The 25274-nt window shown below is 47.1% G+C and overlaps 8 protein-coding genes across 8 annotated transcripts; 5 read left to right on the top strand and 3 right to left on the bottom strand.

Moving 5' to 3' along the window:
- Positions 1-715: 715 nt before the first annotated feature.
- On the top strand, positions 716-3258 carry FOMMEDRAFT_75769 (uncharacterized protein; the record flags this gene model as incomplete). Its single annotated transcript, XM_007263054.1, has 15 exons — positions 716-871; positions 951-1104; positions 1157-1253; positions 1303-1415; positions 1471-1484; positions 1548-1645; positions 1700-1896; positions 1964-2153; positions 2295-2369; positions 2425-2500; positions 2556-2626; positions 2685-2774; positions 2840-2867; positions 2929-3029; positions 3084-3258. 15 exons carry the CDS (start codon positions 716-718, stop codon positions 3256-3258), a joined length of 1635 nt encoding a protein of 544 aa, XP_007263116.1.
- A 603-nt stretch (positions 3259-3861) lies between these two features.
- FOMMEDRAFT_117857 (trehalase-domain-containing protein) lies at positions 3862-7291 on the top strand. The gene is made up of 10 exons (XM_007263053.1): positions 3862-4065; positions 4219-4476; positions 4536-5006; positions 5057-5170; positions 5226-6034; positions 6098-6205; positions 6351-6440; positions 6508-6553; positions 6630-6729; positions 6787-7291. The coding sequence occupies exons 1-10, from the start codon at positions 3937-3939 to the stop codon at positions 6966-6968; spliced, it is 2307 nt and encodes a 768-aa protein (XP_007263115.1). The 5' UTR covers positions 3862-3936; the 3' UTR covers positions 6969-7291.
- Positions 7292-7761: 470 nt separating this feature from the next.
- On the bottom strand, positions 7762-9460 carry FOMMEDRAFT_152172 (uncharacterized protein; the record flags this gene model as incomplete). The annotated part of the gene is made up of 5 exons (XM_007263052.1): positions 7762-7992; positions 8130-8456; positions 8510-8527; positions 8602-8791; positions 8853-9460. The coding sequence occupies 5 exons, from the start codon at positions 9458-9460 to the stop codon at positions 7762-7764; spliced, it is 1374 nt and encodes a 457-aa protein (XP_007263114.1).
- A 323-nt stretch (positions 9461-9783) lies between these two features.
- FOMMEDRAFT_138645 (WD40 repeat-like protein) lies at positions 9784-11971 on the top strand. Its single transcript, XM_007263051.1, has 11 exons — positions 9784-9980; positions 10034-10062; positions 10114-10186; positions 10243-10355; positions 10406-10446; positions 10500-10606; positions 10672-10749; positions 10813-10934; positions 11028-11176; positions 11566-11643; positions 11816-11971. The coding sequence occupies exons 1-11, from the start codon at positions 9831-9833 to the stop codon at positions 11851-11853; spliced, it is 978 nt and encodes a 325-aa protein (XP_007263113.1). The 5' UTR covers positions 9784-9830; the 3' UTR covers positions 11854-11971.
- A 770-nt stretch (positions 11972-12741) lies between these two features.
- On the bottom strand, positions 12742-15396 carry FOMMEDRAFT_17310 (uncharacterized protein; the record flags this gene model as incomplete). Its single annotated transcript, XM_007263050.1, has 4 exons — positions 12742-14256; positions 14318-14335; positions 14391-14580; positions 14690-15396. The coding sequence occupies 4 exons, from the start codon at positions 15394-15396 to the stop codon at positions 13462-13464; spliced, it is 1710 nt and encodes a 569-aa protein (XP_007263112.1). The 3' UTR covers positions 12742-13461.
- A 190-nt stretch (positions 15397-15586) lies between these two features.
- On the top strand, positions 15587-19120 carry FOMMEDRAFT_165530 (uncharacterized protein; the record flags this gene model as incomplete). Its single annotated transcript, XM_007263049.1, has 9 exons — positions 15587-15959; positions 16010-16202; positions 16297-16371; positions 16494-16596; positions 16656-16730; positions 17072-17268; positions 17365-17428; positions 18054-18108; positions 18758-19120. The coding sequence occupies 9 exons, from the start codon at positions 15587-15589 to the stop codon at positions 18967-18969; spliced, it is 1347 nt and encodes a 448-aa protein (XP_007263111.1). The 3' UTR covers positions 18970-19120.
- Positions 19121-19928: 808 nt separating this feature from the next.
- On the top strand, positions 19929-21254 carry FOMMEDRAFT_102821 (Yip1-domain-containing protein). The gene is made up of 8 exons (XM_007263048.1): positions 19929-20164; positions 20238-20283; positions 20371-20517; positions 20608-20694; positions 20767-20783; positions 20840-20976; positions 21036-21105; positions 21168-21254. The coding sequence occupies exons 1-8, from the start codon at positions 20136-20138 to the stop codon at positions 21208-21210; spliced, it is 576 nt and encodes a 191-aa protein (XP_007263110.1). The 5' UTR covers positions 19929-20135; the 3' UTR covers positions 21211-21254.
- A 274-nt stretch (positions 21255-21528) lies between these two features.
- FOMMEDRAFT_77065 (26S proteasome regulatory complex, non-ATPase subcomplex, Rpn1 subunit) lies at positions 21529-24605 on the bottom strand (the record flags this gene model as incomplete). Its single annotated transcript, XM_007263047.1, has 9 exons — positions 21529-21848; positions 21911-22301; positions 22352-23011; positions 23071-23177; positions 23231-23377; positions 23437-23657; positions 23713-23871; positions 23934-24484; positions 24534-24605. The coding sequence occupies 9 exons, from the start codon at positions 24603-24605 to the stop codon at positions 21529-21531; spliced, it is 2628 nt and encodes an 875-aa protein (XP_007263109.1).
- Positions 24606-25274: the final 669 nt, after the last annotated feature.

Here is a 25274-nt window from a genome sequence, read left to right as displayed (position 1 = left end):
AACCAAGACAATGACAAGTATAGTAAATGTGTATATCACTGTAAAACTCAAGGAATAGTTTGTAATACAAGGAAATACAGTCAGAATCTGTAGAAACAAAAAGATAGAAAAAGCTAGTCAATGTAAATAACTTTCCCCCACATATCATGAAGAGATCTTTGCTGCCCTATCTTGGTCTTGTGGCAGCATCAAAGACATTGTAAGTAATGAAATGTCAATCAGAAACATTCTTTTTGTATTGAAGTATGTCAGAGAACAATATGTGAGGCTTCTGGGTACAAAAATCACAACAGTAAGCAGTCTAATTTCCCAAAATGCTCAGAATTTTGCATAATTTTCTCACAAATCTTGATGCAATATGCAATAGACTATTTTTGTGCATAATTCCCTTATCCCGAGCTGGGATTAGGTAGAAAGCTATGCAATATTCAATTTATGCATTATAATGTGATGCAATAAGGTATTTTCAACTGTATTGCAATTCTATGTATAACGGTAAACGAGTAAAGACTGAACAGGATTGGTTATCTCTGCGCCGCGCCCAAAAATATGTAGCCATGTGTCAGATTGTATCCATTTCGGGACGACATCATGATTGCGAACTTTGTGCAGTCATCTAAAAGCCTCCGTCATTCAAGGAGCTGGAGAGGCTTTATTTTTTTATCTATGCGCAATTTCATAATGCTTATCTCTCCTCTTTACAACCACAATCACTATGGTATCTCTAGAGCCCGAGAATAACGAAGTCAAACCAAGGGCCAAGCTTGCCGATGACGATGCAAAGTCTGCGAGTATTCGTTCTACAGAAACAAACTTGAGCGAATGGAGAACAACACGCTGGGAGCTCTGGGCTTTCTATTTGTATTATATCGTAAGTCCAGTGCTGCTAATAATCATACTGTTTTTTTGATACAGAAGTATGTTCCTCCTTCTCTTGTTCGGTATGCAAGGGCAATAACGGACTCGCCGGGTTCAATTTTGGCCCTTCCCAATTCCAAAATCTGCTGTTCCTAGCAGGATACGATCCTGCTCAGGCACCGTTTTCTGCGCCCTGTGGTAGTGATACCGGTTGTGTGCTACCATTTATGGGCAAAGCTCGGGATGGTAATTTACTCAGCATTTCTCTGATCTTTGCGCTAATAATTTATATTCACAGTGAACTCGATTGTACTTATCACGAACGGAACTAGTTTCGCCATCCAAGCTGTATTGTTCTTGATAATCGGAGCTTGGGCTGACTATGGATCATGGCGGTCAGAGTCGCTTGTTCCATCTGCTTGGTCGTACACTAAACTAGTATAGACCGAATATTACAATCTTCTTCACCGTGCTCGCGGTTGCAGTGTCCTTCGCTTGGCTAGGTGTTGAAGATGCGTCAAAATGGAAGGCTGGAGTAGCACTGTATATACTTGGTCGTGAGTACGTCAATGACTATTGACTTCGAGCAGAGTACTAATTTTCGCGGCCAAGTGATTGCTTACCAGGTAACTATGCCACTTATATACGCACAAACTCAACTCAACTCAACTCTAATTATCCCTTTCTAGGGTGCATTGACGTTCTGGACTGCCGCTTTTCCTGGTCTTGCGCGAGATCTTCCTGAAGTAAAAGCTTCTGCCAAGGAAGTGCAGACCTCTCATAAATCGTTGGTATAAATTCGATCGACTGTTTTCTACATTTTTAACAAAATTTTATTTAGACAAGAGGAACATGCACAATTCGAATCACTGCAACGGAACCGTATTTCAAATGTAGCCTTTGCTATTTCTTCTGCAGGCGAAGTCATCATACTGGCAATCATGGTCGGCATTCTCAAAGCCGTCAAGTCCGATGAAAGCACGGAGAACAATACGAAGGCATTCAGCGTGCTCATCGCATTCGCTGGTGGCGTTTGGGGTATGTACAATTGAAACAGACACCTGTACCTAGGTTATTGAATACTAATGGTTAACGTTTCCCACAGCACTCTGCGCTTTACCATGGTTCTTTATTGAAAAGCGACGGCCAGGACTCACACTGCCTCCGGGAACGTCCCTTCTTACTGTAGGGTTCCGCCAGACCTATGTTGCACTGCTAGAATGCATGAGGCTCAAGCAAACGTTTTTATACCTTATCTTCTATTTTATCATGGGAGACGTCTTAAATACAACTGTGTAAGTCATAGATGTTCGCCACTCCCATGTTTCAAATTAATGTGATTTTTTCAAGTACTGTCATTGCTACTCTGCAGAATAGGTGAGACTGATTAATTTACCGCGTTTTCTTGATACTCATCAATTCGGTCACGAACACAGCGTCGTGTCCTACTCAACACTTCAACTAACACTCCTCCTGATTGTCGGAATAGTAGCTCAGGGACTTGGAATCTAGTAAGTGAAACGCTGCTCTGCACGAGTACTGTTCATGAATTAAGCATCGTGATAGTCTGTTCTGGATTGTCCAGAAAAGGTACAAGATTTCCACCAAAGCAATGCTGAGCTTCAATGTTATTTGGATTATTGTAAGCAGCTTTGCGATTTTAACATGTCTTGTTGGTCATCACTCTGTTTGTACAGCTTTTGACTATCTGGGGCTTGATTGGTGTTCATACCAATAAATTCGGATTCAAGCACATTTGGGAAGTCTGGTGCGGTACTTTTCTAGACTCGAAGGCAATTCGATTCAAGACTGAGAGATGATTATAGGCTGTATCAGGCGTATTACGGCCTAATGGTGTGTCCGTGGTATGCATATAGTCAGACAATGATTAGCGAGGTTTCGCCTCTTTCGCAAATGTACGAATACGCGAACTGCCTTTTTACTATGCTTTACATCAACTGATCATGATGCGGCGCATTAGGTTCTTGTTTTTCGCGTTATTCTCAATAGTGAGTGTTTCCAAATATAGTTAAGAACGTGTGTGTTGACGAGATTTGGGCGACCTACGAGATTGGAAAAACGTCGGCCTTCATAGGTCCATTCGTGTCGTCTGCAATTATCGATGACGCAGGAGGGAACAATAACATGCCATTCGCCTTTTTGTTCACATTGTAAGTTTTTGAATAGTACCCATTAATCATATTTAAACGACCTATTTTTTATAGAGGCATGATCAGCACCATTCTGTTATACAAAGTAGACATTGGGAAAAGTAGGAAGGAATGCGAAGCATTCGTAGCTGCAGAGGCTAGTCGCGCTGCATTTGCGGAAAGCCACTTCGATGCTGGTGTTGTGGAGATGACGGCTGGTGAAAGAAAAGGTGTAGTCGATAAGTCCTGAGCAGGAAGAGATGGTGGAATAAGTACATCCCGCATTGAGGTCGCATTTAACGCTGTGGCGTGAGTTTCCATTGGACGATGTACCAGTATCCGCATACGCCGGATGCCCGTGTAGGCATGGAAGAAGTTCTAGCACATCTCGAGCCACAGGTCGTAACTGCTCTATGGACCTTTGACGACATATCTCCACAGGGCCATCAAGGATTTTCCGTGACCTTACTTATTCAGCGTTTCCAATCAAAACAAAGTATGAAATAATATCTGTATGAAACCGATATGGTTAGCACGCCCCGCGAATACCAGATCCATCACTACTTTGCAGCAAAGGATACTGGAATTATTTGTTTCGTAAGACCCCACACTTTTGTCTGAAGCCGACCTTGTATATCCTGCCGTCGATCGAGGTCATTAAAATTTCATGCAATGGAGGGGAGATAGAGTATCCGATGATGAAGAGCAGCCCCTGACCTTTTTGGAGTGGACGCCCATAAAGCGGCGATCCTGATTACCTAAAAAGATTTAATCGCTTTACTTTGCCAACTGGCTACCATTATTTACCCGCCCTACACGGAGTCATACCCCATACTCTTTCTTCCTCTTTACCTCCACCATCACTCACTCTTTTATCTGCTTTGTCGCTTCACGATAAGCCACTCGCTATACACGATATACACGAGCAATGGCACCGAGCTTGCAGCATCCACCTGGCGTGACCTTTATAGATGACAAGGCTGGCTATGTCAATGATGATGCCGCGACGTACTATGGCAGCGGAGAGTACTTTAGTCGTGCGCGTACTTATTCGAATGTGAGTGGCATATATCCAGAGGAATTGCTTTCTCTGTAAGAGCTGGCCGCAACGCGCGCACTGGACGCTACTGTCGTCGGCAGCCGTGGCGTCAGCCGCAGAGGCTGAATGCGCGCTGTACGTTTCAGGCGAACTAATCTACGTGTCCTTTAGTCATATCTTCATGGCTTCAATCCTGTCCGACGACCAGCGTTCCAAGAAGAGTTGCATTCTCGTTCTCGACGCTTGTCTCATGACGAGAAGCCCTCTGCACCACGCCGTTACCTCATTGACGTCGAAGAGACCATTCGCGTTATTCTCGAGCAGGAGGACACAGACGGTGACTTCCAGATCAGCATCACCGACGCAGGCCCAAAGATTCTGGCCCTCGGCACTGCTACGAGCAATGGTTTCAAGAGCTTTGACATTCGGGTAGGTTCCGACGTCGTAGTGACGTGTTGCATACTCTCACCGTTTCCGTACTCTTCCAGGGCACCTACATGCTGTCAAATCTCTTGCAGGAACTGGCACTCGCGAGGGACCATAATCGGAAGCGCATTGTTCTCGACGAGGCACGGCTGACGGAGAACCCTGTCGATCGACTTTCTCGCATGATTAAGTTCTCGTTCTGGCATTCGTTGACTCGCAGAATTGACGGAGACGGCTTGGAGATTATCTGCGCTGATCCGAAGAACCGTACAGGGCGTATGAACCCGCGCATCTACATTCCTCACGGTGAACCCGAAATGGCGGAATACTATAGGAGAGTAGCTCAGGAGAAGCCGCATTTGAATTTGGACGTCCAGGTCCTCCCGCCCAAACCTGACGATCCAGCATTTGTCAAGAGCTTGAATAACAAACCAGGCATTCTTGCCCTTGCCATGGAACATGTTGATGATGGGAAGGGCGGATTGACTCTGAAGGGGATCCCATTCATTGTTCCCGGTGCCAGATTCAACGAGGTTAGTCGGGTATTTCATGTTATAATTAGTCATGGCTAACGGATATGCAGTTGTACAACTGGGATTCATACTTTATCTCCTTAGGACTGCTCGTTGATGGTCAAGTAGCAATGGCGAAGGGTATGGTAGATCACTTCATCTTCGAAATCAAGCACTACAACAAGGTATGGTGATTTCAGATTTCGTACATTAAGGGATAATTTATCGATTCTTGAAAAGATATTGAATGGCAGCCGAAGCTATTACCTCTGTCGCACCCAGCCACCGTTCCTTACCGATATGGCTCTTCAGATCTATAACCAGCTTGATCGCTCCAACATGGAAGCAAACCGTGCATGGCTGAAACGCGCAATCCAGGCTGCCATCAAGGAATACCACACAGTCTGGATGGCGGAGCCGCGCCTTGACCCAAAGACTGGTTTGTCCCGCTTCCGCCCCGGCGGTCTTGGTATTCCTCCTGAGACAGAAGCAACCCATTTCACTCATATCCTTGAACCCTACGCGCAAAAACATGGTCTTTCGGTTCTGGAATTCAGTGAAAAGTACAACAATGGCGAGCTGCAAGAACCTGAGCTTGATGAGTATTTCTTGCACGACCGGGCGGTACGCGAAAGTGGACATGACACGACGTATCGATTGGAGAAGCGATGCGCAAACCTTGGCACGGTTGACTTGCAAGCGTTACTGTACAAGTACGAGATCGACATTGGGACTGCTATTGCCGAGGTGTTTGATGATGAGCTCGACATTGAAGAAGATTTCGCGCTTTCTCCATTCCCTATAACTCCTGAGGCATTCAAGGATCCAAGCAGACGAAGGTCAACTACTAAACCTCAGACGAGTGAAGAGTGGTTCAAGCGTGCTGAATTCCGGAAGGAAATTATAGACAAGTATCTCTGGAACGAAAGCAAGAGCCTGTACTTTGACTATGACACCGTTCAGCAGAAGCAGAGTCTATACGAGAGTGTTACGGCGTTTTGGATGCTTTGGGCAGGCGCAGCTGATGAGGAGCAATGCTGGAAGCTTGTGTACGTAATCCTGGAGTTTGCTCATCAGAAGTTAAAGCTGACGAATGTTGTGATGCTTGGCAGGGCCCATTCCTTGCAGAAGTTTGAGGTCATTGGAGGTCTGGTGTCTGGAACTGAAGAATCGAGGGGAAAGATTTCAATTGACCGCCCGAATCGTCAATGGGATTTCCCGTGAGTGCAGTCCTAAGGTTGACTCCTTTATAGTTATTGACACGGTATTTGCGCGATGCTGTAGTTACGCATGGTGAGTGGTCATATGCAGCCGCTGGAAGTGCCTTTGCCGTTGGGTCCGTTATTTACGCATTTTTTCTCTCAGGCCGCCTCACCAGATCATGGCATGGGTGGGATTGGAGCGCTATGGGTATCTGGAAGACGCACAACGATTGGCGTATCGATTCTTGTACATGTACGCGTTCTCAGGCACGCACACTTTGTATTGACATGTGAACTCATGTGCATTTTGCGACACACAGGATGACAACTGCATTCGTCGATTTCAACGGCGTCGTACCTGAGAAGGTGAGTAACCTAGTCCAAGATTATCATCGTTCCGCGTTTCGGATAAACATTTCTAATTCACATTCTCATTTCATAGTTTGATGCGGTCAAATTATCTCACCTCGTCGACGCAGAGTATGGGAACCAGGGTATTGATTTCAAGATGGTCCCCCGTGAAGGCTTCGGCTGGATGAATGGTGGATGCACTTTCTGATTCGCGATACATGTGCTCATGAATTTTACTTCGTGTACAGCTGCATACCAGGTGGGGTTGTCTTTCCTGACAACGCACATGCGTCGCGCTGTGGCTGCCTGCACGAGTCCGGAGGTATTCTTCGGTGGTTCCAAGGCCGCTGACGTTGTGCCGCAGGCTCGTGACAAGACAGATGCTCTTGGACTGGCAATGGAGGCGCTCACGATGTCTAACCCATCTTGAGTTTATGCGCCGCACTACCTACCTTTCCGCCTATTTATGTTGCGTGACATACCGGGACTTAGATTTTCCAACGTTCACTAGTTCCTCCGCATGCCTAATTTGATCATAGACGTATAGAGTCAATCGTGTCGAATGGTTTTTATTTTACCACAATCCCTTTTCTAGACGTCCACTTTGCATAGCAGTCCTTTTAAATTACAGATATCGTACATCATCACGCTTTTCCTAGCACTCCACTCCGTCCATCATATGTTCTTGCACATCTCTAGCCATTTCCCAGTAGCTTAAAAGCATTTATAAGTAATGTACGTTGAGTCGGATCCAAATCTCAACGGAGTATGTGCCATATGATCTCTTCTCCGCTCACGCTCCGTACGTGCCTGCATGTGGCTGAGGTGGCCATAATTATTGATGCACTTTAATGGCGAGAATGGTGGTATGGAATCACTAAAGTTCCATCCGTATCGTTGCTTGTGATTCAGAAATACTTCTCTCATATGCGGGCGGTATGGCATGCATAAGAGAAAAGAGTGACAGGAACTTCGAACTTCGGACTTCCTCATCTCACTCCTGCAATTCACGAGATCTGGATGAAGAAGTCGTACTGAAGGTTTGAAACACACTCCGCAGTTTTTCGCGGAGCATCTCCCGCGTTTCCAAGAAATTCCTTGCCTTCTGGTGACCAAACCGTAGTTATACGCATATGAAGCAGTAGCACTGACGTAACGTGCCGTACCAAATCGCTCAACAAAGGCAAAGACAGTAAGTAACGTTTACACGTGCAATGAGCCTCCTAACGTCCGTGGTGGTGATAGAACCTTTGATTTCCGTTCTCCAGATACCCCATCGAGTTGTTGTAGTTCCCTTCTGCGGGCTTGACGTAACCCGGAGGTGCATGCGAGCGCGGGACGACACCTGGTGCGTTCTCCGTGACGATGGAAATTTTCTCCGAGAGTAGAAGATGGTCCTGTGGAATGGAGGGTACAAAGCCTGCTGCCGAGAATGGGAAGACGGAGATGTGGTACTGAATACATCCAAACGCACGCGAACATATTCGCAAAGCGATGCCGAAGTTAAAATACGCATGCGTGAGTGAGTTAAACAGTTGAATGCATCTTGCCAAGGGAAAAGAAAGTGAGAGAAGAAAGAGAAGAGACGCACCCGAATTGTGAGCCGCGGAAAGACGAAGCCGGGTTTCAAGTTCCTACTGATGTCAATTTCACCCTGGAGCACACGTTCACTACCTTCCTTACTCTGCGTGGTAGTGCTTTCCTCACTCGGCCACCAGTATGCTCGGCCGAGATGTTCTGGGAATGTGTTGTTACTGCGCCGAGGGGCGGTTTCGTCCGTTGCTGTAGATCCAATCGCTGTGGTGCGTGTGAGGAAGATGGATTGTGCGGCGGGCTGTGCGAGGAGGTCGAGTGCTTGTTCGTCTGTGCTCTTGAGAGTGAGGAGTAAAGGAATAGGCGAGCCAACCGCGTATGAAAGCTATTTTTGAGCGTTGGAGTTAGTATTATTATTGCAGGTACGTAAACACCTACAGGAGTGGCAAGAGCCAACTGCCAAAGGAATAAATAAACAATTAATCTGTGAGACTAGTAGAGCTCTGCTTAATGTGATTTCTGCTACCCACAGTCATTTCAACCTCGATGTTCTTCGTGTCGAACAGTGTGCCGCTAACTCTAACGGGAGGAAGAATCCTCCATCCCTCCGGATCGGCCTCGGGTCCGATTAATGGGCTCCCATCAAGGTAAGCTGCCAAGCGTAATGGGGATGGGGGTTCTGCAACCCAACGCGGAACGTACGCAAAGCTTGTGCTTAATCTTTGGGAAACGAAGGAGGATCAGCGTACTGATCATGGTAATGTACAATAATAATCTTTACGTTTGGTTCACTTTAAGCATACCCTTTTTCACGGTGACGATGATTTTATAGTCGATATATGCAGGACTTGCTCGTTCACTGAAAGTTGGTGGGAGTGGATAGCTCTTCAATGGATCCTTTGATGAGGCTGAAGCTAAAGCTTCCTTGGGTAAGGAGAGCTTGAAACTCCAGGTCAGGGTTCCAGCAAGTTTCGTCGATGAAGGTGAAGGTGCCCATAGTGTAGTAGATACATCGACAAATCTAATGGCTTCTTGGCCAACTGATGTGTTCTCTGCTACAATCTTCAGGTCAGAAGTGGTAAGCTGATGGTCGATGAATCCAACCAGATAGCGACTCACGCCAATCACAACGCCCTTGCTGCTTTCTGGCTTTTCAAGCTCGATCTTCACCTCTCCGGATATTTCATCTCCATCTTTGAAAACCGGAAGCACCTTTGGTGTGGGTGCACGGCTAGCGAGGTGAAGACTCAGCCAAGCCTTTCCTTTCGAGTTGTTTAGCGAATACACATGTTCAGTCCGAAGAGGCGTGCTTCCAGATTGCATATCAGACCTTTCGCGTACGTCGGCGTAGCTTGGGAGTTCTCCGTCGTCAACTTTCTCTCCATTCATATTGGCGGATACCATAACTAATAGTAGCCCCCAAGAGCAAGAAAGCAGTAGTTCAGAATCAGTTCATGAACGACCCAGCCAGAAGTTTCACAAATCAGCTCTTCACTAGCTCTTGATAACCGCTGCACCATTGAGATATAGTTTGAATGATGATAACCCATAGAAGGACTGTTGCTCCCAAGGTTCGACAGCGTGAACAACTGAATTGCAAATGATTACACGTCGATCATGATGCCAAACTTGTCAAAATAGATCTAAGTCACGTGACTCGATGGAGGCATGGACATGCTCCAGCAACTTCTACAGCTCTTGCTCCCCACTTGCTTGACTCTTGAATATTCATTGACGTGTTTTTTTATGTCAAGGTAGCATGCCAGTGCAGACATCAACAAAGGCTAGCGCAGCTCGTCAAGACCTGTCGGTTATCCTCGTCACAGGCTCATACGACCACGAAATTCGATTCTGGGAAGCATGGAGTGGTATATGCTCAAGGACTATAGCTCGCTCTGGTGATCAAGGCGTGAGTATAGTATAAGATGTCTGTTTCTGAAATGCCGCTTATTTGAAGTTTAGCAAGTGAACAGATTGGCTATATCTCCGGAGTAAGCCTATTACTGGGTTTGTCTATACTGAAAGTGCTGACACTCTTCTAGTAAGCGATTACTTGCTGCTGCTATTCACAAGAAGGTCAACATATATGAGATAGCAAATATGTCTAATGCAGTTGTGAGTCATGGCCTCTTTTTGCTCTGTATCGTATCCTGTTAACTATCTATTGTTAGCTCCAAACGTTTGAAGGCCACACCGGAAATGTCACAGCAGTCCAGTTCCACGCTGAAGGAAAGTGGGTGGTTACTGGTAGCGAAGACGGGACTATCAAGGTTTGGGATCTAAGGTGAGGCAAGTCATCCAGGAGGCAATAAACAAGAGGTTAATGATCTACAGGAGTAACACTCACCACCGAAATTATGACAACGGTGCTGCTGGTATGTATTCTCCCATTAACTGCGCCCGAGGCAGAACATTGACCGTTGCTCAGTTAACGACGTGGTTATACACCCCAATCAAGGGGAACTGATTTCGTGCGACCAAGCGGGAAGCATTAAACTTTGGGATCTTTCGGAGAATGTTTGCATGCTTGATCTTGTTAGTCGAGTCATTCTGAAGGTTCTTCCTTGGAGTATAATGTGGTGCTGATCAAAGTCTCATAGGCTCCGGCGGGTGATGTACCCATACGGTCTGTGACGATTGCGTCGGACGGATCGTGTCTCGTGGCTGGTAATAATAAGGTCGGTCCTTTCAAATCCCCAGCTAGCTAAATTGTGTATTTATGCGAGCAAAATTAAATGAAGGGCAAATGCTACGTGTGGAAGATCAATGAGGAACTTTCAGATCTCCCGCGGTTCCAAGCGATCACGAAGTTCCAAGCGCATAACAAATATCTCACTCGCTGTCTTCTGAGTCCCGACGTTCGGTAAGTCCTGTCACGCCTTTCCTGACTTCATGTTCATTCATTAGACGCTGGTCGCTAAAAACAATTAAAATATTCGAAACTTATGGTGATTAGGTATCTAGCCACGTGTTCTGCGGATACAACTGTGAAGATTTGGTCAATTGGGCGAAATTGGGAGTTCAAGCTTGAGAAGATCTTGCAGGGACACCAGCGCTGGGTCTGGGACTGTGCTTTCAGCGCCGACTCGGCCTACCTCGTTACCGGTACGCATCTTCTTTCCTTTCTGCCACCCAAACTACACCCTCGCCTTTCTTTCTTCCTCTTGCCGGCTAGCTGGAGCACACACGTTGCACCATAGATCTCTTCGACTCCAACTAAAAGCTCCCGCCCCTTCTCCTTCTCCTTCATCTCTACGTCTTACCTGCACGTGCATCATACTAACGCAACGATCTCCTTTTTTTTCCATACGCGCGGCTTTGGTGTACCGCATGCATTCCTTGGTCTTCTTTCGGATGTTATTATTCCGTTGATATGCACGGTGTAATGTTCTGCCCGTATGGCCAATGTCAACGGCAAAAAACCACGTCGACATCTGTCATATTGATACATTTCTTGGCTTTGCACTCTGCAATAATCGAATGAATGATACCAGCTTCCTCGGACCACGTGGCACGTCTCTGGGAGATGCAGTCCGGGGAGACCGTGCGCCAGTATAACGGCCATCACAAGGGTACGTGTGTCGAGTGTTCACTACTCTACTCGAAGGTTTTTTCCTTTTTGTTATTTGCTCCTTCGCGCCCTATCCTCCCTTCCTCCCTTCGCGCATCCTTGTGCGCCCATGGAGCGCTCCTACTCATTAACTCTTCTGCTACCTCATGATGCTGATGTGACTTTGTTTGCAGCCGTGGTATGCTGCGCATTACACGATGGAGCTGGCTGAAGCGTACTCGTGCAACAAGTTCTTCTGTTCCAGTTCCTTCTTTTTTCGTCATCTACTTCCGCATGTGTATTTACCCGTATATACGTACCATCCCACCCACGTACATCACCAATAAAACAAACTATAAAAATTATTGAAAATGGAAGTCGGCTCACCAAGTTCTGTTCTGTTCTCTTCACTTCTTAACGCTGATCGCCGGCGGGAATGAGAGTGAATAGTACTGAAATACGTTCCGTCGATTCTGTCGGTTCTCTTTGACCTGACCATATGCATCCGCTTCTTTCTATTTTCATGTTTTGAATTTATCTATGTAACGCGCGTCCTTAAGTTAAGTTATAAGTATCTGGTGAGCATTTACAGTCTGCATTTACTCATAGGGTATAAATTACTATAATAACCCCTTCTTTTAAGTCGCTTCCCGCTCTTGCGTAATACACGAGAGGCCACGTTTACAATCTTAACTTGCCTTCAACGATTGGAACTGTTGAGATGGTAGAGGATAATAGTACCTTAAAATAAGTATCGCACAGCAGCTACAAACTGCATGTACAAAAGAAAAATGCATTACAGTAAATATTCTGAATGATTGCTACTATAACAGCCCATAATGTCTTTGACCTGTCCATATGCATCCGCTTCTTTCTATTTCCGCGTTTCGAATGTATTGAATAAGTAGGCATGGATCTTAAGTATCAGGTGTGTATTGACTCATAAGGTATTAATTACTATAGTAATTCTTCTTCTTCGTCGCTTCCCACTCTTGCATGATACACAAGGGACCACGTTTCATAAGTTACATCTCACTTTTTTCTTTCTTATTCATATTTTACTTTCGACACTTCCTTTGTTGAAGAACACATTACGCTGCAAGGGATAATTGTTTACATAAATATGTATTGTGCTGTTGTTACAGATGCACATAACGGAATATTACCTACGATTTCTACTCTAACAATACATACATGTAATACGAGTTACATGTCCAGATGGTAGGAAAATGTAAAATGATACATGTGAATCTGTGCCTTGTGTCTGCGTCTGTGTATGTGCACCAAGGTCCAACAACGCATATATACAATCCATGTGGAGTGTCGTGAAACCACGCAATTAGAAGGGGAAAGGTGGAAAAAAGAAAACCAACTTTAAGCATTTCTCTCCATCCAGAGAAAGCGAAAAGAGAAAGAGGGGAAAAACAGGAGAGGCTGAGTCGAGTCAACAAATTCTCCTTTTCGAGCCCTCAATCCCTAGCACTCGAAGCACCATTCGAAAACGTATCAAACAGACCCCACACAACAGGTCTCCTCACCCTCTCCGCATGTGCCGCGCGCTGACCCTGTACATCAAGTCCTGGCGGGGCGCGTGAACTAGGTATGGCATGTGCAGCTACGCTGTGCGCTGCGGGTAGCGTTGCAATCTCCACATTCGAAGAGAGAAGTAGCGGTTCCGAGGTCAGAGTTAGTGAGGGGAACGAGTAGGGTGACGACTCGACAGGTGAGTGCGAAGGGAAGGGAGAGGAGGGAGAGGTGGGCATCAGCTCGAACCCGGGTGCTTGGAAGGGAAGGAGGGCGAGCGCATACTATTGTTTAATATAAACAGAAGTCACGTTAGTCAATAAACAGCACAGATAAAAATCAGAAAACGGTATCCGCGTAGAAATGTGGCGGGAAGTAACGAATGAACAAACAAACAAATGGTCGAACAAACCTTGACACTAAACCCACCAAACTCAAAGCTCGGTACCAAATCTTTCGGAAGCAAGATCTCGCCTTCCATTCGTCGGCTCCGCGTCGTTGCTGTAGATGATCCCGACTCGGACTTCATCCCCGACCTCGGCCACCAAACCGCACTCGTTATATGCGTACGCGCTCCATGCAGCGCAAGTTTAGATCCCAATTTAGGGGACTTTGATTTCGCTTTCTTCTCAGCCTTTGACGTCTTGAACGAAAAGGCAGATAACGCGGAGCCCGATGAAGAAGGAGGGGAATGGGAGGAAGCCATCTGGGGAAACGTATTGGAAGCCGGAGTTGAAGCGGACGCGGATGGCTGGCTGTACATAGACTGGGATCTTGCCAGCGAGGCGATAGTACTGGTGGCAGAAGCGGAAGACGAAGAGGAGGCCTGCTGAGCAGCAGCACGTGGTAGAAATGCTCTTGGAGTGAATCCGAGATTACTTGCTGATGATGCGACAAAGCCCAACGACCTATCTGCCGGTGAGCTCTCCAACCCGTTCCCCCAATCGTGGTCCAATACCTTGCGGGAATCTGGATTACCATTGTCATAACATACCTCCCGGATTAAATGTACAGACGTATTCTGCGGGGTAAAAACTAGATCGAGTGCCTGGCTATCATTGCAGCTCACTGTAAGCATCAAGGGCACGGGCTGGCCGCGGGAATAAGATAGCTTTGTGACAAATGTGCGTCAGAAGAAGCGTAGAGACACAGTCATATGGGAAAAGACGGACAGGAAGGGCTAAAGCGAACTGTCAAAGTAACAAGTGAATAGCGGTACCTCAGAAATGGTTGTAATAACCTTACAGTGCAAACCGCTTCGACGAAGCGCGCGCCAAATATTTTTCCACGAACAAGAATGGGCGGAAGAACTGTCCAGCCGTGTGGATCACCCTCTGGACCTACAAGAGGCCTGTTTTCCTGGTATGCCAACTGCCGCAGCAATGAAGGCGCCGGAGCGCGGGTGCGGGGTGCAAATCCGAGCTGTGTGCCCAGTCTGCTGAATATGTGAGCAAAGCGTGAGACGAAAAGAACGGGAGGAAACATAGGGGAGGGAAGAAAAGAGTGAAAATGAGTTGTGGGGGCAGATGATAGCCGGAACTTACTTGCTATCTATCCGAAGAGGACCACGACGGATACGCACAATGATCTCGTAGTTGATGAACTGAGATGCTCCTTTTTCCGAGAAAGAGGGCGGGAGGGGCAGAGTGACGGGAGGGAGCTTTGAGCCCCAGGTGACGGTACACTCTGAGGGTAACGGGATCGCAAATGGCCACGAGTACTTTCCGACAAGCTTGTAGCTGGACTTGCCCTTTGCCTTTGATTGCTTTAGTGCCACTTGTGGGGTGGAGTCTTGGCCAGTGCTCTGCGCCGAGGTGCGCGGGTCTCCCATGCTAGTATTCCATAGGTCGCGAGAAAGCTCCCAGAATATACGAGGCTCTGGCGCGTTTGCAGCTATGATTGTGCCAGATATTGTTATACTGATGCCTAGGATAGACTCCGGCTTGCGTAGATCGAGCTCAAGCGCGCCATGCAAAGTCTGGCCTTGAAAGTACGCAGGGAGAAATCTAGGAGATGCGACGTTTGAGATGAGCTTGAGTGTTGCCCAAGGAGCATTGCGCGAGTCATAGAGAGAGTAGACGTGCTCGACGGGTGGACGAGAGGGCAAGGGATGGATTGAAGTGCGACGGGACCCGGAGATTGGCGGGCGTGGCACTGAGAGATGCAAGGACGATCGGTAGCTAGGCGGCGGGTGGATTGAGGCAGTATCCTGTGAGTCTCCATGCTCGCCGTCGGGGAGGTCATGGATCATGGCCAGGACGAGGACGTCGAGGCATTGTCGTGAGGAAGGAACGGGGAAGAGGGAGGCGGAGTTGTTGCAGCATATAAAGGAATAGCAGGGAAAGAGACCATGTGGAGAGACTGCGATGAGAGCAGGGTAGCATATGCTAGCCTTGATCGGCGCGTCTTTCTTCTCTCAACTCAACTCAACATCTGCAATCATGTCCCTCTTCTCCTCATTCGCACAACAGCAGCAACAGAAGCCCCAGACTTCACTCTTTGGCTCGTCGACAACCCCCGCACAGCAGACGCAGCCAACCACCAATCCATTTAGCGCGTTCGGGCAGCAGCAACAACAACAACAGCAACAGCAACAGCAACCGCAACCTCAACAGCAACAGCAGCCATCGCTCTTTGGTGGTCAGACTCAGTCCACTGGCACTGGGCTCTTTGGAAACACTGCTAATTCGACAAATACCGCGGCCGGCGCGTCGCAGCCATCTCAGCCAACAATAAATCTTTTTGGTTCAACCAATACTCAGCCTCAACAGCAGCAACAATCAACCGGTCTATTTGGACAGCCTGCTACTTCCGGTTCGCTGCCTATCCCTAACTCAATGTCAATTCAGCTCATGTCTCCCCAGGCTTATTTGGCGCCAGCACGGCGACCTCTCAACCTCAGCAACAGACCGGTTCTCTTTTCGGCAGCACTCAACCCACACAACCAAATCCCTTTGGTGGCTTCGGCGCCTCCACGGCGACTACCCAACAGAACCAACCAGCTCCGTCCCTTTTCGGCCAGCCTGCACAGTTTCAACAGCCCCAACAGTCCACCGCGTGGGTGCTTTCATTCTTTATTGAACAAAAGACGCGTCTTTGACTCAATGGAACGCGTGTGCTCATTGACCATGTGTGTTCCCAATTGGCCTAGTGCGCCCCAGTTCACTCGGACAACCAAGTTCAATGACCTCCCGGAAGACATTAGGAAAAAGTTTGAGCAGATTGAGTGCGTTCTCGTCGCATTTCTCGCGTGACAGACCCCGTCTCAATTCACTTCCTTCCGCGGCTCTCCATCTCCATCTGCACCTGCGCTTCCGCTGTCATTTTCTTTCCCCTGCGTGCCACTAGTACACACATACAAGGCCGTGTGCAGATCAGTACAGAATTGAAGCAGCATAGGCTCGGCGACGAGCCGCAGAAGGGTGCCGAACAGATCAAGGTCGTACACAAGGTACGCTCTCTTCTTTTCCACTCATTTTTCGTCCATCCTCGAGGCCTGTCGTTCCGGAGCGCGTGGTGCTTCTCCGATCTGGTCGAATTGTCGTCATTCCTGCGGAGTTATTTCCGAGTGCCGAAGCCATGCATGTGTGTGTCGAGATCACTTGCCAGTCTGGGAGCCGTATGCTCTCTTGCGTGGCCTGTGCTTCTTATGTGCCTACTTTATTCCCGCACCGTCTTCTCGCGCTTCTTCACCACTGTGCTATTAACAATTCTTGAGAACGGCGCCAGAAAGTGGCAAGTACACTGCTGGATTGGAATGAATAGCGACAACCTTTGAATAAATATCATCACCAAGCCCTTCCGCGAGCGCTCTCGTCACACTTTCCTTTGAGTTGCATTTATGTGTATCTTCCCACCTGGCGTATTCTTTCGGCCGATCTTAAACTCTGACTCACTGACCGGCGGAACTTTTTCTCCATGTGCAGGATCTTGTCAATAGCATTAATAAACTTCGTGCTGACATCGCTGCTATGCGCGAGCTTCGCACGCGAATGGACCAAGCCGTTCAAGATACAATCGCTGCCACGCGGATTATTGACGCTTTTAAGAGTGGGCAAAGTGGGCAGGCAACCCAGAGTCAACAGGTTGTCTGGCTGAAGAATTACGCCGGATTCCCATTAGAGTATGTCCTTTCATTCTAACTTCGTTCCGTAATGTGGACAGAGGATGTCGTTATTGGCCCTAATACCTTGTGATTGTTTCATTTTTATCTCCGTAGGTTCTTTACACGAGTCACCGAGCAACTACGTGAGCGGTTACAGTGGTTTAACAACACGCTTGAGGTGCGTCATTATTAATCTTTCTCTCGCTTCCGGTGATGCCTGATGTCTATGTTTATCAATTCATGTGTTTTTCGTCTATGTCTCGCTGCACTTGCCTGGTGCTCTTACGATGCCACGTCCATCCACGGGATCCATCTACCCCAATCGCGGACCTTGAACTTACCACTAATGCCTATTCCTTTGGGTACCGCCGGACAATCCTCTGGTTCGCTTCCGTCCTAAACCCTCGGTACCGAATCTTATCACTCTCTTTCCGTCGGCAACTGTCCGACGTGTGGAATTTGCATTGAATATCCACCTCTTCTCTCTTCTCGCCCATTGAATTTTACTCACACTTTCGCATCTATCAAATCAAATTCGACGAACACAAACGAAACGAATGCGAACGTCTTTGTGTGCCTAACTCTATCCCAACGTTATCAATCGTGGGCGTCTGTCTATGGACTTCGAATTCGTTCGTTCCTTCTCCGGCCCGTGACCTCCGTCTGTGCTATGTTGGTTGGGATATATTGCCTTACTTTTTGCTTTGCTGTGGTTGGCTTGATGAATATCTGCTGCGTTTGATACGATAACGCGGTCGTGTGCGTGTCTCGCGCGTGTCATGATTACGATTTTGGCACCATAGCAAATTGAACGAAGGCTCGTGTCGGAAGCAAATCATGTCTCGATCACTCCTCAATGTGAGTTTCCTTTTCTTGTGTTTCCGGGTTTCAAGGCTTTCCTATTATTCTACCCTTCTTCCCTGTCCTTTGACAATGGAAGGGATTGTTTTTAAGCTCCGTGATGTGCTGCGCAGTTGCCTCGCGGTCGGGTTCTGGCTCGTGTTTTCGTAACACGGTCCACGTGAAACCGTCTTTTCCGGGCTTTGTGATATGTTTGAACTTTGGATTGGAAGCTGACTTACTGACGATCTATCTATTTCTTCCCTTCTTATGATTAATTCCTCCGCCAAACAAACAAACGGGAAACGAATCGTATTTTGGGCGGCTTTTCGATCGACGAACTTTACGTTTAAAACAATGCAACTGCGGCCGCTCGTGTTGTTCTATGTCTACGCCACCCACATGTGCTTGTTTCCATGATGTTTCTACGCCGACGTCGGGTGTCGTTCGGACTTCTCTTCTTCAATTGATACGCTGGTGTGGTGGTGGTCGTTCGTATCTTGTTACCGTGCTTCTCCCGGGAACCCCGATTCGTACCAACCGGATTCACGAACCAAACGATCGACGCATCTTATGAACACATGCCTGCACTCCTTCAAAAACATACGAAACAAACAATAATCGAACATGATAACGATGACGAACAACAACAACGCCAACAAAATAGCGATAACCTCCACCCTCCAAGCCCAACACGCCTCATTCGTCGCGCTCGCGAACAAGACTGCCGCGCTAGATGGGGAGCTGCAAAAGTTGAAGAATACGTATAGGGCGTTGTGGAGGGCGAAGACTGGGAGTGCGAGGGATCCGTTTAACGAGCTTGATCGGGGGTCGTTGGGGGGTGGGGAATTTGGGTTGGAAGGGTTGAGCGTTGCTTGATTGGATGACCTTTGGTGTTGTGATGATTTATCGTTTTCAGTGTATATATGTTACTTCCTATTAGAGATTGGCTACTTTTCTTTTGTAATCTCACAAAACGCTAAGCAAAAGTCATACTGTGTTCTGCACTTGTATTATACACATATCCTCAAAAGCTCCACGGTGTCAATCAACATTGGCATGAAATAGCGAAAACGACTCAATGGACAAACTGATCTCCTGTTTCATAGTTGTCTGAGCATGAGGGTAAAACGTAGAATAGATTATAATTAGAACCTGACATCCTTACAGACTACGAAGCGAGTCTTGGTCTTAGTCTCTGAAATAACATGAACAGGCCAAAACATATTGGGTGAATCTATGGGATACGTTTGTACTTAAACAAACTTGTTGTGTTATTTTTTATTATTAATACTGCCTTTTAAAAATACACACAGCATGAGCAGTATGTTTAGATTGGAGGAGAGAAATCAATAAATAAAATTAGAGTTTGATACTTACTCGAGCGTGGAACTTGTATACCATTTTTAGCTCATCTGTAGAATCGACACGCGCGCAAACGTGTAAGTACGCAGTACGCGCCTGCAGCCTGATACGCTGTCCAAAACGCAACGAGACAGAAAGGTTCGAGAACAAGTGAGGAAGCGATAGTTATGGAGCCACATACACCGAATACAGCTATGTCTCAGTTCATTCAAGCAGGTACGTATGATTGTTTCTGTTTGCATGTGCATGTAGAGATTATGGACTGACTGACGCCACGTTCATGGTTCACCTTGGCCTTGTCACTTTATTTTGGATACCTATATTGGTGAAACGCAACTGTGATGGTGGGATTCGCGACTGTATATTCCAAACCGAAACGAAACCCGAAACCAACCTGCGCTGGTATTCGGTGGTACTGGAACCGAAATTGAATAGACGATGACGAGTTTGACGAAGACGCCATGCCGTCGTTCGGTGGTGAACCTATCGTTTCGCCTGTTGGGAAGGGGAAGGGTCGGGCCCAATTATCTCAAAACCAATCGCAATCTCAGTCTCAGTCACAACCTTCAAATCAACAAGGGAATTCTTCTGGTTCGGCTGTGCAGGGTTTGTCAGGGAACATTGGTTCCGGAGGCGGAGCGAGTGGTGCTGGTGGTGCGGGAGGACAGGGGTCGAGAAGGATGGTTGGTGGTGTGAGGGTTGAGACGAGGTGCGTTGGTGTTCATTAAATTGCTATTCGTTGTGTCTTACTGACTGTTTCATGTTTTAATTTCGATACATAGATATACAGGAGAAGCAACGCTAGACGAACCTGTTACAGCTACCATCGTGCGTATACATTCACACTTACTCTGTGGCTCAACCTTCCTCATAAATGAATTATCGAAAACCAAAATCGTCGAACACACATAACAGGCACGAGACCTCCACTCCATATCAATCAAACTGGTCCAGGTCCTCTATCCACGAAGATCTGGCGCTGGTCGGGAAGTACTAAGAGACTGGGACTTATGGGGTCCCTTGATACTGTGTTTGCTTTTGGGAATACTACTTAGCTTAAGTGTGAGTTTTTTTCTCTTCATTCATGTTGCTCGCTTTTCTCCTTTTCGCAAACGGTGGAATTGAGGCTGAATTATTGTGTTGACGTTACAGGCACCAGCTGAACAATCCCTCGGAGTGTTCACTGCTGTCGTCGTCTTGATTTGTTTAGGATCAGTCGTTGTGACTATTCAAGCAAAGGTAAGCAAGTCGCTTCTCCTCTTCGCCATGTAAACTCATGTAACTCACCCATTTTCTTATATCCTCAATTAGCTTCTCGGTGGACGAGTGTAAGCTTCTTCCCTCTTCTAATACTGGACTTCTTTACTAAACATAACGTATGTAGATCATTCTTCCAAGCCTTGTGTGTCCTAGGCTACTGCGTCGCACCACTCGACATCGCAGCGCTCGTGTCGTATTTCGTGCATATTATCTGGGTACGCATACCCCTTTCCTTGGGCGCGTGGGCTTGGTGTATTTGGGGTTTGTCTTTATCTCGTCTCGTTTCCATCTGAATTCTGAATTCTATTCCCTTTTTATAGCCTCTGTCAACTTCCTTGACGGAACGAAAATCGAACAACAGCGAATTTTGCTTGCGGTATACCCTCTTCTGTGAGTGCCTTTTCTTCATCTCAATAGCTTTATTTGTTTAAGCACTTACCTGACTTTTCTAGTCTCTTCTACTTCATTCTGGCATGGATGATACTCATTCAGTGAAGTCGTAGCCATGTTCTTATCTATGCATGATTGTGCAATATATATTGAAATCTCGTTTGACTGGCTTTCGTCCCTCAGTGTTTGAAAGTAATTTCAGTATCTATACCAGAAAAGTGATACTTGTGCCCGCTAAATACGTTGTGCACCTTCCTCCTTGTGATGGTCGAATAGACATATAAACGTCGCAAAGTCGTGGAAGTTGTAAATGCACAATAATTAAGAATGCTGCGTATTTACAAAGATATTGGTAGTTACTTCTACACCACACAACCAGACTCTAAACGAAGTCCACTGCGCCAACCTAACATCAAAAGGACTCTACAATTCCATTTTATCTTCCTTCTCATATCCCGGGTTTTTCTTGAGGATAACAAAGCCCTCAAGTACAGCAGCGTAAGGAATAAACTCCTCCGTAGCCAGTTCCGCACGCTCGCGCGTCCCTAGACGTACGGGCGTCTGATGAGTTTGGAACCCGGAGATCGTACGTGGCTTGCCAGCTTGTCCGACGACGTCGACTGCTTGACCGACTCGAACGGTTACAGGCTTCGATTTGAGTTCTTCGTCTAGCGTGATTAGGAAGCGTGGGTACATAGCGGTGACGAGGTAGTATAACATCCAGTGGTATTTGTCGAGGATAACTAGATATTAAAATGTCATCAGTACGACGCGTTTTAGTTAGACTTTGATGTAAGCGACTTACATCCTTTGGCATCGGTGAAAGCAGTGAGAACGGTCAACAATCCAGCAACAGCCGTTCGGCTCATAATCGCTCGGTCACAGAAGAATGGGTTAACAGTCATCGTCCCCTTGCCCATATGTACAAGACCCTGTGCCACGCGAACCATGAACAGGCAGTCTGGCTCTTTGTAGTAGTAGCTCGCTAATTGTCGTAACATCTGAGCGAGACGCGCGTTGTTAGTCCCAGCACCGACGAGGCCCATTGCGAATATGGCGTTGAGTGCGACGGCGAGGTCACTGTCGTGACTGTATTTGGAGAGTGTATCAAGGATGGGTAGTTGGGGATTTGAAGCGCTGATGAGGCCGAGAGCGAGCGGGACGCTCTTGCGAATGATCGGTTCACCATAGTGCATCTATCAACATTGTCAAGTAAGTGAATTAGCTGAAGACAATTAATCCTTACCAGGTGGTTGAATTGGCGGATAGCCATTTCAGCACCAACATCCTCTCCCATTGCAATAAGAGCAACCCCGATAGTTGCAAAAGCCTGGTACGTATCATCCTCCTTGCTGCCGTCTTTCTTCTCAATGTGGTCACTGCAGTGATGCATCATTGCCTGAACCTTGAGAGGGTTTGTAGAACCAGCCCATGAGCAAATCTCGACGAGAATCTGCGCCTGTTTTGAGACGTTGTGCTCAATAGCCTTGAGCGTCTCAAGTGTCGCATCAGATGCATCTTGTCGGCCAAGGTACAAGAGCGCAAGACCAAGTGCCATGAAGCGAGCCCATTTCTCATTAAGAGAAAGTTCATCCCGCTCCATGAGCGCCTGTAGGATGGTTCCTGCAATTTCGCCGTTACAGCTTCCCACAAACGTAAACCCAAGCGCAAGGGCAGCAAGCGAGGCGATCTCCATAGAATTTCCTTCATCTGCCACGATAGGCAAAAGCAAGGCGGAAAGTTCTTCTCGTTGGGAACCAACATACGCAAGTCCGAGGCCAACAATAGCAGCAGACTTCAAGGGAACTGATCCATTTTCCAGATGCTCGCTTAAGAGTCCGAGCGCAGCGTCCGCTTCAGTGCGGATACCAGAGTTTAGGATACCGAAAGCAAGGAATGCACCAGCCTAGAGGAATGTTCGGGTTAATCAGATAGAGCAATAGCATTTCCTGTAGAAGGACCTACTTTGATATATTCCTCGTTTGAATACGTATAACGGTCAACCGTGTTCAATCCGGTATTTGTATCCCAAAGTAAGCTTAAACCAAGAGACGCTGCAGCACTCATCATGCCTCAAAGCGGGATTTTCAGGACAAAGAAATGAGATACCATTGAATCAACCTACCATGATCCTTATTCTTATACACCCAACTATCCCCTTCCGGTGCATCAACCATGAGCTTGTCATTACCGAAACCTGCATTCACAAACGCATTAACGAAAGAGCCCGCCAAGTTCGCTCTGGCGGAGTCGATATTCGGTCCGGAGGGTCCTAGCGCAAAATACATAAGGACATTCAACAATACATAGCATATGCACCGAGCCGCTTACTCGTGTTCTCGAGATGCGATTTGTAGATATCTTCCAAACTCTTTGGCTCCACTGCACCAAGCTCCTTGCCAAACTCCTTGAAATGCTCGGAGAGATGCGTGTTGCTCAAGCACTCCAGAAGTTCCTCCTCTGGCTCCTCTTCCTCTTCGCCTTCGGGTTGAATCCATTCTAACGGCACCTGTGCACGTGCCAGAAGATAAGCAAGTTGCCTCTTCATGACGCTATAGAAGTGCGAGTGAACACCACTTCATTATTCAAAAGTAGTCGAAAACTCACGGATTGCCGGCGTTTTGATAATCGTGAAGAATAAGATCCTGGTCCCAGAGTCGTAAGGCAACAGCTAGCGCTTCGGGGAACTTGCTGTGCTTAATGTAGAGTTCATGCACAGTTCGCAGGAACGCTTGATCATCTGGCGGTGCTAAATAGGCAACACAGCTATATGCCACATTGTGAGTTAAAAAGTCTATGCACAACAGAGTAAACAAGGCAACACACACCTTAGCATATATTGGCAAACACGCGCATAGTTGTTCTCATCCACGAGACCTATTAAACGCTCTGCAATTTCAAGCTCCTCAAGAAGGTCAACTGCATCTGGTTCTGCATTATGTCGTAGAAGGAATTTGGCACACTCCATGCTGAGTGAACGAAGCTCATCTATAGCTCGATGTTTCTCAGTCTTATCTTCTTCCTTCTCCATTCTAATTGAGTACTCGGAACCGAGCTCAGCGGCAAGGTGACGAATATATTCGTGGCCCCAGGATCCAGGATCGGAAGGTTGAGTCGACATAGAGGTTGCAAGAAGGCGGTACTTCAGAGTGCCTCGAGGTTCAGTATCGGAATATGTCATTGCAAGTACGGAAAGGATGTCAGCGAAGAGGCTCTTATTCTCTGACGTTGGCCAGGTTTCGAGGAGAGCTTGCAGATCGCGATAGTGAGGGCGGAGGAATTTAAGCGGTTTTGGTACTGATGTCATTGACGAAGTTGATGTTCGTATGAGTGTTCGTAAGGTTTCGAGAGCTGGTCGATGAAGATCGGTATTGGGCTCCTGCGGCGGTAGTGAGTGTATTTGCTAGACCAGTCTAGAAGGTCCATACCTTCAAACGCTCAACGAGCATCTCTAGTTCATTACGGAGTTGAATGTCTTCTTCAGACTTTGTCCGCCACATTAGATACTGAGCTAAGGCAATGGATGGACAACATACCAGTTCCTCTCCATCTCCCTCCTTGGTTTTAGACGCGTCCTTCTCTCCCTTCTCATCAAGCTTCTCATCCTTCTCTTCTTCTTTCTTCTTCTTTGGGTCCTTTGAAGGGATAGGCGCGACCGGGAGAGGTGTGTCAGGCATGAGTGGTTATAGGGAGCAAGGATGGGAAGGACAAGTTGTGGTAGGCGGATGTAGATCTCCCACTCGCGAAATTGAGGGAGACGCGTACACTTTTGATGATATAAGCAAGTTCCGTCACATGACCTCGTGTCCGATGACATTTGGCGTTATTTGTCGCGTCTCGCGCTGATCCTCGTGTTGACTCTCCTAAGCTCACCGCGTGCCGGACGCATCGCTTCCGCATTCACTTTTAATTAATTAAAGGAACACACTTGCAACGTTTATATCGCATGCAACGAGAGTACACTGCCTTATAACTGAGAAGGATATCTTCGGCCCTTCCGAGCATCATGAAAAGCCGAGAAGTTCAACGGTTTGTATTTCTGCCATGTCACCGATCTATTCCAGTGCTAATTTCTTCCACCGCACTATACAGAACTGAGAAACCGGAAAGCTCTGGAGAAAGAGACAATATGGTTGAAGATCACGAATGGGAAGACCTACCAACCTCAC

The sequence above is a fragment of the Fomitiporia mediterranea genome (genome assembly GCF_000271605.1).
Source record: "Fomitiporia mediterranea MF3/22 unplaced genomic scaffold FOMMEscaffold_2, whole genome shotgun sequence".
Taxonomy (NCBI): Eukaryota; Fungi; Basidiomycota; class Agaricomycetes; order Hymenochaetales; family Hymenochaetaceae; genus Fomitiporia; species Fomitiporia mediterranea.
The sequence above is the reverse complement of the archived record's forward strand: the minus strand, read 5'-3'. Positions and strand labels throughout refer to the sequence as shown.